This window comes from Etheostoma spectabile, chromosome 1 (assembly GCF_008692095.1).
Source record: "Etheostoma spectabile isolate EspeVRDwgs_2016 chromosome 1, UIUC_Espe_1.0, whole genome shotgun sequence".
Classification (NCBI taxonomy): Eukaryota; Metazoa; Chordata; class Actinopteri; order Perciformes; family Percidae; genus Etheostoma; species Etheostoma spectabile.
In genome coordinates, this window is record NC_045733.1 from 19981241 (window position 1) to 19997134 (window position 15894).

Genomic DNA, 15894 nt, shown 5'->3' on the forward strand with positions numbered 1-15894 from the left:
GGGCCAACATGCAGCTGCACAGATCCAGAACACAGCCAAATATAGCAGGACCATGCACATTGAGAAAGCTGCAACCCTTCGTTTCCAACGTGTGCCCGGTCTGAGCAGCACAGTAACAGTAATGGTTATGATTTTACAGCACCACCATCGTACCATAAACCAGCAATAACACAAACAAAAGAGGGGAAAAAAACAGTGAACTGACAGCTGGAAGTTGATAAATGTCTGGAGGAGAGCAGATTAGACTTTTGAAAAGAACAAAAGCAAACAGCAGTGTGACCCCAGATCCAGAGAGGTAACAGCATGGTGTTTCCTTGAAGCTGGCTAACGATCCACCCAGCTACTCCAGAGGAGAGGTAATGATCACCACCGGAGGCTGTTTTTCTGGGAAATGTACACACAGGTGCTTTGGCTGAGGAGCTGTGGATCACAGGCAACGATGAGCTATATACCGCATTGTTGCTTGAGTGCTTTGATCTCAGCTTGAATGCACTACTTCCTCTCCTTGCACTGCTGTCGGGAATTATTTGAGTTTTTTAAAATCCTGTGTGTTTAATAAATCGCCTTATTTACCACAGTGCTACTGATCTTGGGTGTGACTGTAGGTTGTATTTGCTGTGATGCCTGGCTTTGTGGTAATTCAGCAGAAAGAAGTGTGCCTGAGGTGCTCTGCTCGTAACATTGTCACTTTCACTACAATAAAATACATCCATATGTGAATGCATATTAATAGGTACAATCTATCTGTGAATATATCCCTGACTAGAAGTAAAATAGCTTTATTTTCAAAGAAATTAAGGAGTATTTCATTGGCTAACTACAGTATATTATTATGTGGGGTTACATTCAGGACCCTGGCCCCCTGTGTGGTCACCAGTGTGGTTAGTGGTGTAGATTTGACTTTCACAGTTTAGTAAAATCTCTTCATGTGTTTGTATTATCAATAACATTCTGAACATGATTCCATTGGGATTTTCAGCATATCTCTAAAGGATTTTTTTAGTGAGTTAAAATGTAAAAAAAACTGTGACATGGTACAATGCATTTTTACTTTAGATGTGACCTTTACATTAATTTTCTCCCAAACTGAATGACTTATATTATAACAGGCAAGGGGATTTTATTGGGATTTCCTGCTTACCCATTATGGGACCAGTTGTGTCGTAGAATAGTTTAATATCAGGAACTTCCTATGAATTGCAATGCTTTTTACACCAGTGATCAATCCACCAAAAGCTGCTGTGTCATGCTTCATACTTAATAACAACTGGCCGCTACCAAGCGCTACATTGAAAACATCCTAACGTCGTACAGGACAAACTTAAAAACTAGAGTTAGGCCTTTTGAAATTAAAAAGGTTGGCTTGTACTGAGCTAAGACTAGTTCAGCTGATTCATTCCCTCCTCCACAATACTTGCTGATAATGTTTTGTGGGAAAACTCCTAGAGCCCTGTTGGCTCACAGTCCGTAGGAAGCACCACAAGTCGGTCCAGTTCACCGTCCTGCTGGTCACAGAGAGAAGTCGGCCACACTGCACACAGACGCCCAATCGAGCTGCGACGGTGGCTTCTCCCTACAAGGCTAAAACACACTCCTCTTTACAGAAAGAGATGTATCAATATATATATTTAAAATATTCCAGCCTGCAGTAGTGTAAAGTTATGTCACTATCCTTTAACTACAGGTCTGACTGTTCACAGTTGTCACCGGCCTGCAGACATATTGCAGAGGTTCATGCTGGAGCGCTACCTGCTAATGCTAAGACTGCTTCTTCAAATTAAAGACATTCCACTGACAAAACATCAGAAGGCTTTAGTTGTCAAGCAGCCATGGGAAATGCAATCGATTTCCCACTGACATTAGTGCCATCTGCTATTGTTCGGGGAAAAGATACTCTTACACAACCAGACATGGATGTTTCGGTTACCTTTTGTAGGTGTATAAGTTTTGATAGTGGCACGGCGTTGTAGGGGGCAGCATGTGGGTTGGCTAGACTGGCCCCTGGCTCCACCATTCTCCAAGGTGCTAGTATATCTCTATTCACAATAGTCTAACATTAAAGGTGCACTATGAGTTCCTACATGGTCAATTCTGTGTTCCAATTAAATTTCAAAGAAAACAGAGCAAGCTCCCCCCCCCCCCCCTTCAGTGTTACAGTAGCGTACGTTTGTTGTATATCTGCCATCATTTTCATTGTATACTGTATATATAGGTACTGTATGGGCTGTACACGAGGAAAGAATGACAAGAAAAAACAAGTAATTGACAGTGTTGCTTAGTTACTTTTTTTATCATATCAGTCTATTTTCTGTCTCCATCTTTGATACAAAGCACTAATGGCGGTCGAGCTTCTTCCCATAGATCATTTGTCAATCAACCAGTGTGGCCAGTAACCATTATTATTATTGCGTGAAAAAGAGATAATCTAGCTGTCATGCCATCAGAGTCTTGAAGCAGTTGATTGACAGTTGGACATCTATTCATAGGCTGAAGGAACACTGGTCTCATCTCTTACTGCAAATGTCAAATTATGTTCAGCTGTCATTGTATAGAAGCAGGTTGGAGAGATTAGAGTTTTGAGAAAAAAATAGTATAAATCAATATGGGGGAATAAATGCGGAAAAAGAGTTGACTCAACCATTGTCAAATGTAATAGTCTTCTCATCAGCAACAGCTGTAACAACATAAGCGTTTCCCATGATCCTGCTAAATGTGTTAAACAGCTGCTTTTACCAAACCGTACTAAGTGTGTATCATTGCTTCACCACACTCCTGGTTGTCTCTGGACCCGCTCCATCATTCTCGCACACTGTGTCTTTTGCTTGTGTCATGAATAAAGCAGTATGCAGCAAATAAATAAATCACCGTTTTGTCCCATCATTGCTTTTCTGTAAGGTTCCCGCCACTTGGCTGGTCAGCGTCCCTGCAGGCCTACTCACTGCCCAACTTTCTTTCTTCCTTTTTTTTTTCCTTTCTTGTTTCCAACCACTACGGCTTTATTTGTCTTAGGAGCCAGACCTGACTTTGGCTTATCGTCAACACCACCTGCACTGCAATCATGTAGAGGAGAAGGGACACCCGACTCAGGTCAGGGAAGGCTTCAGGCAGGAAAAAGGGACAAAGTGAGCGGGAGCTTCAGGCAATTTCTTTTTCAGAGTCAAAGATTTTAGCAGGGACATTTCATGGCCAGATATTTTTGGTGGTTATCTTTTAGAGGATTGATGTTCGTTAGAGGTCCTTTATGTGTGCATTTCTATCTTATATTCAGCATGGATTATATAGTGGTAGGTGTACTATCCATTTATAGTCAAAGATATATGTGTACTCTCTTGTGCTGTGGATTTTCAGTGCATTTCAGGGTTAGGTGTTACTGTACTGTCTTTGCAAGACCATTTGTATCTTTTTCAACAATTCCTCTAATTAACTTAACAATGTTTTAAATCTTGGTTGGTTTGTTTCTTCGTCTGTTTTCAGGATTACTGAAAAATGAGTAGCATGGGCCAAGGAAGAATTCATTAGTTTGGAGAAGATCTGAATCACTGGGTGGATTGACAAAATCATTTTTCACTTTTGTTAACATTGCCAGATAGGGCATTTGTGTTGCATTCATGCGATGTTGGAATAATTGGACAAATGAGGCCCTGATCATATTTTCATGGCTCGCCTGATCCGTTTCCTTTTCTCTTTGTTGTCACGTAAATAATTGAATGTGTTGTTTATATGCTCTGAACAATACAATAAAACACATCTGCTCATAAACACACAGAAGTCGGAAGAGCAACTTCCCAACTCAGAAAATTGGACCAATAGCTGAGGGCTGCACTCTCTGAGTACCATTCTAATTGGATATATTGTCAACTTTAAGCATAACTTTTAAAACAAACTAAAAGACAAAGCAGCTGACTGTATTTCATTCAGTCATCCTTTATGAGCCTGTTACACCCAATAGGGCAGCTATAGCTCTGGAAAAGAGTAACTACATGCATGCATACATAGGCTGGCAGAGGTGCAAATGTCAAAGTGCAACTCTTCTCTTTTGGTGCCTGTTTGGTAATTGTGTGGCTTCATTCAAGCCATGCTTCAGTGGTGCACTGGTGGTTGTTTAATTGCAATTTCTGAGGAAGGTATGTTTTGGTATTGGTATTTTGTCCTAACTTATGCATGTTTTTTGGCCTACTGAGGCAATATATTATCACAAATGCACTGTGACTTTGCATACCTTTGTCTTTCTACTTTTAGAATGTACTACAGCTGCCCTTACAATGTATGTACTGTTGCATTCAGTCGGCATAAAAGTGGGACATGCTACTTCTTCATAATAATGCACCTCGAATGTTTGAACATCTTCCTGAACAAAGGACTGTGGGTCACAATAGCCAGAAAAGCATGCTGGTTTTAATACTACAAAGTCTGACCGGATGCAGTGAGACCTCCTGGCATGTTTGGCATCCTGCATTTGACATACTATGTATTTGGACATCCTAATATTTTTGTCATACTAATAGATTGGTAGCAATTTTATTGGAACACTTGTAGAGAATTTGTTTGCTTTTTAACACAATCCATTCACATACACTGTATCCGAGTGACTTCAAAAAGAGAGTACCTAAAATATTTGTAAGTACGAGCGAGCTGGTTAAATATGTGCTTCTTCTAACCATATGCCTCCGCTGCTGATTGTATATATCCCAGGCGCTCATTCAGCTGGTTACCACCTTTTCCTTCGTACTGTATACGAAAATGCTCCATCTGTATCTCTAATTTGTGTTGTGCATATCCTAAACTGGGCGATTCAGTGAGGTTATATAGTGGAGCTGAGCATTTCAACTATTATTTCAGTACAAACATCAACACAGAATTGGAGAAAGTGTATGTACAGTTACTGTAGTTATTGCACACTTCACTTGTCATGCAGACATCATTGGAAGCTACATTTTCCATACTACATACTATAAAGGTAGATAATGCTTTAAAGAAGACCTGTATTTCCATTTGGCCTTGTGGCTGCTTTCACAAAAACAGTCATTATAGCAGGGTTTCTCTTCCTAAATGCTGTGCCGAGTGTCTTCTAGGCACCGCCACATCCTTTACTCCACTCATTGAACATCTCTGTTGCAAGTCCGTTTCTGAGCTTTGATAGTGGAATGCATTCTTTAGCAAGAGTCTGCCCTGAGAGAAATTGGACCCTGATAAAATGAATGTTCAAATGTAGTAATTTACCTGTCATGCAGCCCATGGAAATGTAATGTTTACTCCATCCTAATCCACTGGCAGTCATAATACAAGATTACAGCTCTGATCTATTCATATTTCATCCAAATTCAAAGGAAAATTCCATTTTGCTGTTAGAGGCGTAAATGTTTGACTTTGCGTCGGCCTCTGCTTCCCAGAGAGCTGGGATTAAAGAAGCACTAACAGAATAAATGGATTTGGGATGCACATTGCCCCAGGCGGATCGCTTGAGTTGCTAAAGAAGGAGAATATTTTCCTCTTTTTGTGGAACAGACAGAATGAGCTTTGTCGAAGATGCTTGTATTGGTGATGACCGCTAACTCTTCAAATAATATCCAATATTATCACCGTGGATGCCACAGCAGCAGATTTAACATTTCGCTGCCCCATTCCCCTGCTGCAGTTCTCTGGCTTGTGATAGGCTGGGCTGTGCACCACACTGCAGCAGCTCTGGTCCTTTGGCTAAAGGGCACGCAAACAAAGAGGCAGAGCCGATTATCTGTGTCTCATCCAGAGGCAGCACACAGCAGACATCTATTGTAAGGCTTCAATGTGATGTTGGGGCCTTTTCACAGGAGCCACAAAAGACTTGAGATTATTGAGATTTCACTGATAGTATTGTCATTGTCACTGATATTAAGATATTGCAGGGAGTGTAAAAAAACCTGCGGAACAAAGCAACTGTTTTGCAGTTACATTTCACAAGGCTTGATAAGGAGTGCCTGATAACAGGAAAACAGACTAAATGCACATTGACTGATAGGAGGTACCTTTTCCTCCTTACAGTTGCCTCATCAAACAGGATGACTGCTGTTCCCCTGTCTGATTTTAATTGTAGAACCAGGCACAACAATCATCTCCTCTAAACCATGGTTGGCGACACCTAAGACCACATAGGGAGTGAGCACTGGTCCACACACCCAGTGGCTGTTGGATGTTAACAAAGAAGTCCTCCCTTCGTTTGTTACACCTCGATTTATTAGGTACAACATGTTCTACACCTAACTAATAATGTGCAAAGTAGCAATTAAAAGCAGGAAATGGAGCATTAATTCCAAACTTGGCCAATCACAATGATTTGATGAAACTATATGTTTAATGTTGATTTCAGTGTTTGATCAGCATGCTAGATATGCACAATTTACCTCTTTTCTTCAATTATAATGATAATTAGTCATTTCTATATGCTACAAACTCATTTCCTCCCTTATTTTCATTTCTTTTATTTTCTTTTTTTTTTACAAGGATTTGTGGACTTAATTCAAGAGTTGCAGTAACAATGGACCTTGATGAAATATGCAATGAGTGTCTCCATGAAAACATTAATATTTTCACACTTTGTAAGCTTTTCCAGGCTTAAAAATCTATTTTTACATTTCTTATTCATCGCAGGTCACTGTCCCCGCATCGCAGCTTTGAAATTGGACCTCTTTCATTGTTAAAGAACATGAAATACAATTACAGTACCAGCGCCTAGAGTGAGTGAGATAACACGGTGTAACGACAGCGTCATGGCAAAGGGCCATGCTCTCCGTTCACCACACCAAACAGAAATTATTTCAGCTGGTTTGATCTTTCTCTATTAACATAATATCAGAGTGGTTCTGCAGCGTGGCTGGGCACGTATCATTGATACTGCATTGTGTATTATTCTAATAATTAAAGACAATAGCAACCCAGTGAGCACGCTTCATTTGGCATGATTGAATGATTGGCACTTACCAAGCTAATATGGTTTGGGCAAACACATAGAGACAGTGAAGAGAGTAATGATGTCAGGGGCCACGCCGCAGACTCTGCCCATGATAGAGTGACTCATTTCCTATTAGCAAGGCCTGGTTCCACATGGCTTCCTTCTTGCACAACGCTTCAGCCCACGTCTTTGCTGCCACGCCACTCCAACTGACACCTCTTAACCAAACCAACCAAATGGAATAGACATGAACCCTCTCTCCTCATCAGCATTCTCTGGGCTACACGGGCATCACCCTGGCCCTGCTTTTCATGTAGAACAACAAAGGCACCATTTGTACATCTAAAATGGTTGCTTAAGAATAAATAGGATTGCACATCAGAGCAAATCGTGCTCTGAGCTGCGATTGGTGATTCGGTTAAGAAAGTCTATGCACTGCTTATTTTAGTCTGTCGAGGAATGTAAGGAAATGTAACTGCTCAACACTAATACTGTACTCTGTAGGCAACATGGCCCTGATCTAGCTTTTCTGGTATGAAATATTAAAGCTACACCATGTAATGTATGCAACGGTGAAACAGCAACTGTGGCATATGATTGGATTATAACATGATACATCATTATAGATTAACTACTTACTCCATCTTCACCAGATACAACATAAATATGATGTTTACACCTCAAATTGAAAATCCAATTATATAAAATAAAAAAAGACAATTTGTTATTTTGAGTTATTCACTCAAAAGATAATCTGCTTCAGGGCTGTATGGGGGTTAGATTGATTGACAGTAAAACAACCCATCATCCGATTCAAATTTAGCTAAATCCTGATTGGTGCACGGAAGTAGTGACATCACATTTTCCTAACTAGGCCACGCCTACTGCAAACCACGGGTGAGTAGAGAAAAACAGGAAAACAGAAATACTGAAATCTCTTATGTAAAATAACCATTGCTGTTCCAACTTTGGCATATGGCAGTGTATTCCTGCAGGGTGCTAAGTAGTCCAGTGAGAAAAATATTTTGAGGGCCTTTAAGTTTTATTAAGAAAGCTACATTTTACTTGTAATGGAGTATTGTTACACCGTGATATTGATGCTCTGTATTGTGTAGTAAAAGATCTAGATAATTTTTTTGCAACACTAAATAATTACATAACATACTGTACTGTGGAAGCATGGGATAGAACGCTTAAACAGAGCAGCAGCAGCAATGAGAGACGCTGAAGGCCAAACTAGCTTCAACAAAAGCAGAATTGGACAGCTGGTAAAACAAAAAAAGTACAGAACTTGTACAATCCAGTGAAGAATGAAATTCACAACCCAATAACAGGCACAATGAAGGATTCAAAGACCCATCTGCCTCGGATGAGGGCCCATAGTGAGATGACACTTGTGTAGCACTGGTATGGGGTCCTCTGTGAATTGCTTCCTACACAGGATGGATAAGAATGAGCGCTCTGTTCTGGGTTCTGCGTGTGTGAGGGATAACTTTTCCTCAGGATGACAGCGTAAGCTAAATGCCAAAAATTGCAAAGCTATCCTGTCAATGTTAGCGGGGCTTTTCCTCTACTGCCTGGAGTGTACAGCAGCCGGACTACCCCAGATCAGCATTGTGCCGGGCTCTCAGAGGACCTGCCCTGCTTCTACCTCTGAAAATAGCACAATAAGGAGGCCTGCTTGAAATAGTCTTATATCACATCCTGAAATACCTCAGCTTTATATGCCAGGAGACGCAGGAAGCAGCGGCTGCATTCTGCGCACAGCAAAGGCTCAAATGATGGACAGCACTGACACTCGTAATGATGTGTAAATTACAAAGTGGGTCGACATCACAATGTTCTCCCTGGTGGTGAAAGAGCAAACTCATTTCATGAACACAATGATCGCTAAAATATTCATAACAAACAAGAAAATGGGGTGAGACTGCCTCCTCCTACAAGACCATTATACATTTCCTATGTGTGAATTAATTACGTCAACAAATGACTTTCGAAAGATCACAGTGCCAACATACTGCCTATAGGTTCAGGCTTTTACATGTGCGCAGACAAATTAGAGGTTTTGTACAACAGAGACAGGAATTATACTGGCATGCAGTGAAGACAATTTGTATTGAGGCAGATAGAGTGCAGAGAGCAATGATAAATGGCTCTAATAAAATACAAACAAAAGCCAGCGAGAGAGATCAGGCGAGGGAAGAAGACTTACAGCTCGGAGATTTGGAGGTGCTGGAAGAGCTGCCATGACAGGGTGCTGAGAGGATTCTTTGACAAGTTTCTGCAGAGGGAAGAAAAACAAAGCAAAAGTTTAATGATTTTATTTTATATTAATAATTGTATGTCTCTTGTTTGATGTTGTCGGTTCTGTTTTGTATCATTACGCTCACATTTAGATTTTGATGTCCTTTGGCTTCAGAATCCCAATTAGCAAATCTTTCAGTGGGTTATTTTGATATTTTATCTCTTGCTTTTGAAATTAAAATGATTTTTTAGTCTCTTTGAGTATTCTTGTCCCAACTTTACATCATTGTGCACTTACGTACTATACATCTACAGTGCAGGGGTGTTTATCTGCATGTAAAATAAAATAAAATACATTTAAAATAATTCAGTAAAATGAAATAGATTCAACTAAACTACAATAAATATAATAAGCAATGGAAGAAGTGGATATAGAGGCCTGCAAGAATGACTGGAAATGAGGCAAAGTACTATTGACAAAGACAGGGAAACAGGCCTGGTAGGAAGCTTCAGGGTTCAACCAACTCAATAACAGAAAGTTGACTGCTTTTAATTCAAATAATTCAATTGACTTGAGGAACCCCTCCGGCTCAGGAAACCACGAAATTCAATAGCATCTAGCCAGAGACCTACAAATGATTTGACCAGAACCCCAATATTTTACAATAAACACAGACATGTTTTTAAGACACAACACACCATAAAAATTACCAGGGTTTTTTTCATAACTCACTATAAAATCCTTTTGATCCATGTAACATCATAAAAGAAAAATTAAAGGTAACTTGTTTTTTTTTGAGTGCGGTTTTTTGTTAAATCGGGGTCTAATTCCATTTTTGCACTTACGAAAATTAAACCCAAAACCCTGATGTTGGGCGGGGGACCGTTTTCAGCCACTATTGAGTGAAACCCTTGCAGGTTTCATGTAGCAATTCAAAGACTCAGAGACTTGGCATTTTAAAACCGATAAAAACTGCAAAAACATTACTCAAATACAACCATTTTTATTTTTGCTCAGGGGGGTTACCTATAAATTTTTGCTTTTGTATATATCTCTTGGGAAATTTTTTGTAGGAAAACCTTAGTTTTGTTACCCGAAGCACCAGGGGAACAGGGGTTTTAAAATTTTCCTTTTATTTCCTTGATAACTTACCACCACACACACACACACCCCCCCCACCCACACACACCGGAAACACATAGTGAACCCACAGAATTCTTGCGAAGTCCTACACACTGGTTAAATTTTTCCCTGAAAAATTGCATCTAATAAGGGAGGTGAAAAAAAAGTGGGAAAAGAAATTTTTCTCGCAAAAAAAATCTTTGGGCCCAAGGGGGGCATTATACCTGAAAAAATAAAACAGAGAAGAAGGGGAGGGAGAGAGAGAGAGGAGAGAGAAAGGGGCCAAACGCAGCCCTTGGTATTTTAAAACAGGGCTCAACTCTTACTTTAAAATCACACACCCTAAAATAGACACATGTACAACACAGATCTCACAATAAAATGGCTGTTTAGTGTGTAATGAGAATTTTAGTCAGAAAAAGACAAATACAATGTGATTGTCGGTTCTAGCTCGGAGGAAGTTTCCCGAATTGACCAGAGTTTAGAATGCCAACACAAAGAAAGCGGAAGGTGAGGAAAATCCGTCCAAAAATGAGGGATATCTGGGGTAATCTCGTGGATATAGACTATTATCCAGCAAAAATTAGCTAGAGTCGCCAAAAAAACTACAAAGAGCACTAAATTAAATTAGTAGCCTATTCATGTGAGACTGTCCAACAATGAAGAACGTCTTCAGTAATCGTTTGTACAAGAAGCAAACTGACCCGCATTTAGATTCTATTGTTACCCTCTAGTGGCCATAGCAATTAGAATGGGACCAAAGTACAAAAGCACCAAACTCCGTGAATGGGTGAAACTAACTTTTACTCAGGAGACAGGGGTTGGAAAGTTAAAGTAAGGGGCAACTTATATTTTACTTTACAGAACCAACAGAACTACATTACACTCTGCATCACACGCGGAAACCCAAAATGAAGTAAAGTAACTTTTTTTTCCCGTTTTTTAACCAAACCATGATCTTTTTTCAAATTAAAGGGCCCTGGCTGAAAGTCACTTTGGCCATGTTTTAACATTAATCTGCGTTCCCCCAGCCTTGCCTATGGCCCCCCGCTAGAATGGTGATAGGTGTAACCGGCCTGGTTCCTGTTTTGCCTTTGAGAAATGAAAGCTCATGGACCATCTGGAATTTCTCCTTATTTAGGTCATAAGGGCATGGTTACCTCCTTTGTCTGCTTTTGCCACCAAAATTTTTTTTTATTTTTACTGTCCTTTATTTTGTCTTGTTCCAAAGGCATGTGCTTTAAAGGTGTATTTCTAATAATATACACATGTTTATTGTAAAAGCAAACAAATCTATCTAAAAATGAGTTTAAATTTTAATTCACTGACGGACTTAATGTCTCTTTCAACCTTTTGTTTTTGTATATAGACGAGGGAAGAGGAGGAGTGAGACCTCCTTCACATCTCTGGCAGGAAGTGTTCCATTTTCAAAGGTCATCCTTCGCATCTCGACAAGAAATGTCAGCTAAAATTGGATTGGGAGGGGTAAATGAATTAATAAATATATAAACAAATCAGCAAATAAGCCATCAAAGCTGACAGAATGCCAAAAGACAGGAGGTGAGGAAGGCCAAGCACTGTGGAGAATGATTATTGAATTAAAAAATTAGTAGTGTAGAAAAAATAATCTATTAAGAAGCAAGGCAGCTCAGTTTTCAGCCAGTGAAGGACATGTCCCCCACCCAACAAGTCCAGATCTCCTCACTTCACTGAGACACTGTGCCACCACAAACCATCTCCAGGCGATGTCATTTGAATAAAGAATTATAATTATGGGATTCACATGAAATTTTCATTAGTTTGGGGCAAAAAATATGCGTTACAGTGACAGATGTATCTAGGTGTTAATATTGATGACAGCGTCGGCTCCCCAGCCCGAGGCGACCATGTGAATGCTAAACTGAAACCTGGGTGTTTGCTCCTCTGCAGAGGAGCTGCGACTCCTCGTCCCTCCTTCTTTAATAATTCTGTTTGGCACAGATGCCATAGGGAGGGCTTGGCTACTCGAGAGGGTTGGCTAATTAGTGCAGCATCACTGGTAGCTACTGTCTGAGTGTGGGGGAGCGCTGCAGATTGACATTCAGGACCACGCAGAGGAGAACCAGACAGCCACTGAACGAGGCGTCGCAACGGATCAGCAGTATTGAAGTCCTGAAATCTAGTCGTCATCTGTCAAGCTATGGAGAAGCTTCTAATATTTGCAGGAGCCGTATAAACTGAATTGCTTCCTTTTCTACGTTCATTTTTTTTAACAGCATTTTGTTTCGTGGAATGCCTCAGAGCCCTTTATGTTTAAGTAACGCTGACGACTGGGAGATGCAAAAATACACCTTTCAAAATGTGATGTCTAACTTTAAAATATCATGGGTGTCAATCTTAAAAGAAAGTTATTTTTCTCCTGAAGAGCTGACATTTTAGAGAATGGAGCTTTCTCTTACAGTACAGCAGCCATGTGCAGTTTATTAAATAATGTTGCGTTAATAATTTAAAAAGGTAGACATACTTTGATCTAGGCCATCTCTTGTCTCAAACAGGAAACTGGCAGTGCAGTGTGTATAATTCAGATTCTGAACAGGGTGATTACAGTATTACAACAAATACGAGAGAAATCCAAACCTATTTCATGAAAATACACATTCACTCTGCTTCTCTTTATCACTGACTGATGCAAGACAACAGTGATTCAGCCTGCAGTCAACTTCACATTCAAGCTTTTTTTCATCCAAAGAAAAGATTTTTCTTCACCTGGAAACATTCTCTCCAAGAATATTAAATGTCAGAGTTCAGATTTAAAGATGCCACAAATTCTTCTGCCGTTTCTCTATTTATTATCTTGATCCAGTGGGCTACCCAAAACACTAAAGCATCTACCTCTTATCACCAAAGGTATTCCCAAAAATAAAAACTTGCCCTTGAAGAGTTTGAACATACTGTACTACAGCCTTGAGACTGTTCTACAGCTTGAAGGTCACATAAAAACTGCACAGTGAAAGTATAAGCTACTCATAACTGCAGCCTTCTGAATGTGTTAATATTCACAACTTATTTCTTGCTTTTCATCACACCCACAATGCATCTCATGGTCCAATGATCCATCCCTTTTACAGCTGAAACCTATGTAACGCACATAGTGATAGAGCATCGACTGTATGTTGAATTGCTGTGCCTCTGTCACACATCATGTAAATATCTTCCTAGTTCACCTTCTCAGCTATTTGGAGATATTATTGTAGACTGTAATAAGAAAATGGACGAAGCTTCCGAGTCTGAAAACAAAGCTAATGCAAAAGTGCCTTCCTGGATTCTATCCAATTCGGCATTCTATCCAGCAGGGGGAAACGCCACTGGTTGCCAAAAGAAGTTAGTTTCTATAGAAGTCTATGGGAAAATGACCCTACTTCCGCCTTGATTTATTACCTTAGTAAATATTTTCATAAAATAGACAATAAAGCAGGGGTTTAACTTCAGCTGGTAACTTAAGGAAACGTTTGCTGATGTTCTGGACTGCCGTACACGCAGATGATTGGTCCCCGGTTACCTGCAACATTCCCTCTTTAGCGGTTAGCTTTAGCTCAGCGCCAACGTACAGTGGCCGACAGGGGCAAACGCACTGCAAAGCCACACAAAGAGACAACACACACAGGCAAACTAAGCACACACCTTCAGTGATTTGACAACACGTGCAGCATTCAGCAAACACACTGCACATACACACAACACAACCAAATGTGTGTATTTGGTTCTACTGTTCCTAAAGCTAATTTCAAAAACTGCCCTTATCAATATTTTTATAACAATGGATATAATGACTACCTGTGTACTTAATGTAAAAGAATTTTTGCAGTTTTCCTCAGTTCTTGGAAGCATTTGGGTTTCCTGTTTTTGTGCATTGTCACTGCTCTCAATCACAGCAGGCAGCTGTTTTCAGTGGAAAAAGTTTTTCTGATAAACCTGATGTAGTGCTACCTGCCAAACACAACACACACACACACACACACACACACACACACACAAACACACACGTGTACTGTAGACACAGTGAAGAATCTAGCAGCTAAGAGCCACATATTTCCCTCAGGAGTTGGTGGAAACCAAAACAGAGCTAATAGGAGAGTGAGTATTGGACTTCCATTCCCCAGGCAGCCAGAAACAAGCTTGTTTCTCAAGAAAAAGGACAGAGTTTACATTTGAGACCAGAAACACATCTCCAAATGAAGGCTAATGTTGCTCCGTGTCTACTGGATGTGTAACAAAGCATTTCTTTGCCAAAATGTTGCGTATTGTTGCGTGTTGTCACTTGTTGCACCAAGTGGCTAAAACAAAAATCAGTGCAGGTGAAATCAGTGGACAGCGCTTCTGTTTTTCTTAGCAAATGGTAAAATTCAACGTAGACTAGATACTGTAGGCTACACTCATTAAGAACCGTCTGGTTGAGCTTGTGATCTCTACCAATGGTATTTAGGCTAGGATTTGTTAATTGTCTTAACCTTTAAGTTGGCTAAACTTGATTTTAATGATCATTTAACCATTTTTGCATCAGACTGACACTTGGTACTTTTCAGTAAACAGTAACTATGTCAAATGAATCGTGCAAATTGTGGTATAAATACTGTAGATAATGTTGCCACTCGGATTCTTTGACATCTCCTTCAAGAGAAAAGTCTTTTCACCCAAATCTAATGTAGATAGTTATATAATCACTAAAAAAATAAAGGTAAAATACATGATCACTGAATTATGGTACAAGGCACAGCTTTATTTCAAAGGTTAAAAATAAGTTCATATAGTTATTCATTTTAAAAGTGAACACCAGCTGTAAAGAGACCGGACACTAAATCAGGTCTCAATGCCCACCTAACACACATGACCATCCCAGGTTTACTTATTACTGAGCTAAAAGAATGTCCAACTACTTCCTGAATTTGCAGTGAGCATATAAATAAATGGATGTAAATCCGTAATAGAAGAGGCTGAGGATATAGCATCTACCAATTGCTCTCAAACAAGTCCCAACAGGACTTCCTGTCATCTCTCTACAATGGATCAAATGCCTACCAGCAATGTAATCATGCCCTCACCTCCCAAGTTGTGTTTTTTTTTCCAAATCATGTTTGCCTTAGAGTAAAGGATCAACTGTTCACTTGTGCTTTTTTATTTGTGTCATATAACATATAACATATAATATCTTTTTTCATGTTAAAAAAAGAAAAAAGAAATCCAGATGATTTTGGCACAATTTAACCTTGGGACAATTAATGTAAAATGCAACGCAGAAGAACTGAAAGGTGACTATGATTGTCTCATTTGTTTACAGTCATTATACCCAAATGTTTTGAAGTCAATGATGTACGGATTTTATTAATGCTGAAAAGTGGAACATAATGAAAACTTAGAATTATTTGCACAAAGCCAATGCATTTTTACTTTACGGATATCCCTCCCTACTTACACATTCAGGACATGGCCTATCTTCCCAACACTAGAAGCAACAGATTGCAGCGTCAGCCACAGCGCAGTGCCCCAGGAGAGGTCTCTGCAGGCTAGTACACAGGTGGAAAACAATCACCTGTCATCGCTGGTAAACCTCCTTTAGGTCAACTTT

At 39.8% G+C, this 15894-nt stretch overlaps 1 protein-coding gene across 1 annotated transcript in view; it reads right to left on the reverse strand.

Moving 5' to 3' along the window:
- ntrk3b (neurotrophic tyrosine kinase, receptor, type 3b) overlaps window positions 1–15894 on the reverse strand; it is a 171315-nt gene that overhangs the window by 91183 nt on the left and 64238 nt on the right. The window contains 1 exon segment of the mRNA XM_032523479.1: window positions 9138–9206. Coding sequence (XP_032379370.1) covers window positions 9138–9206 — 69 coding nt within the window.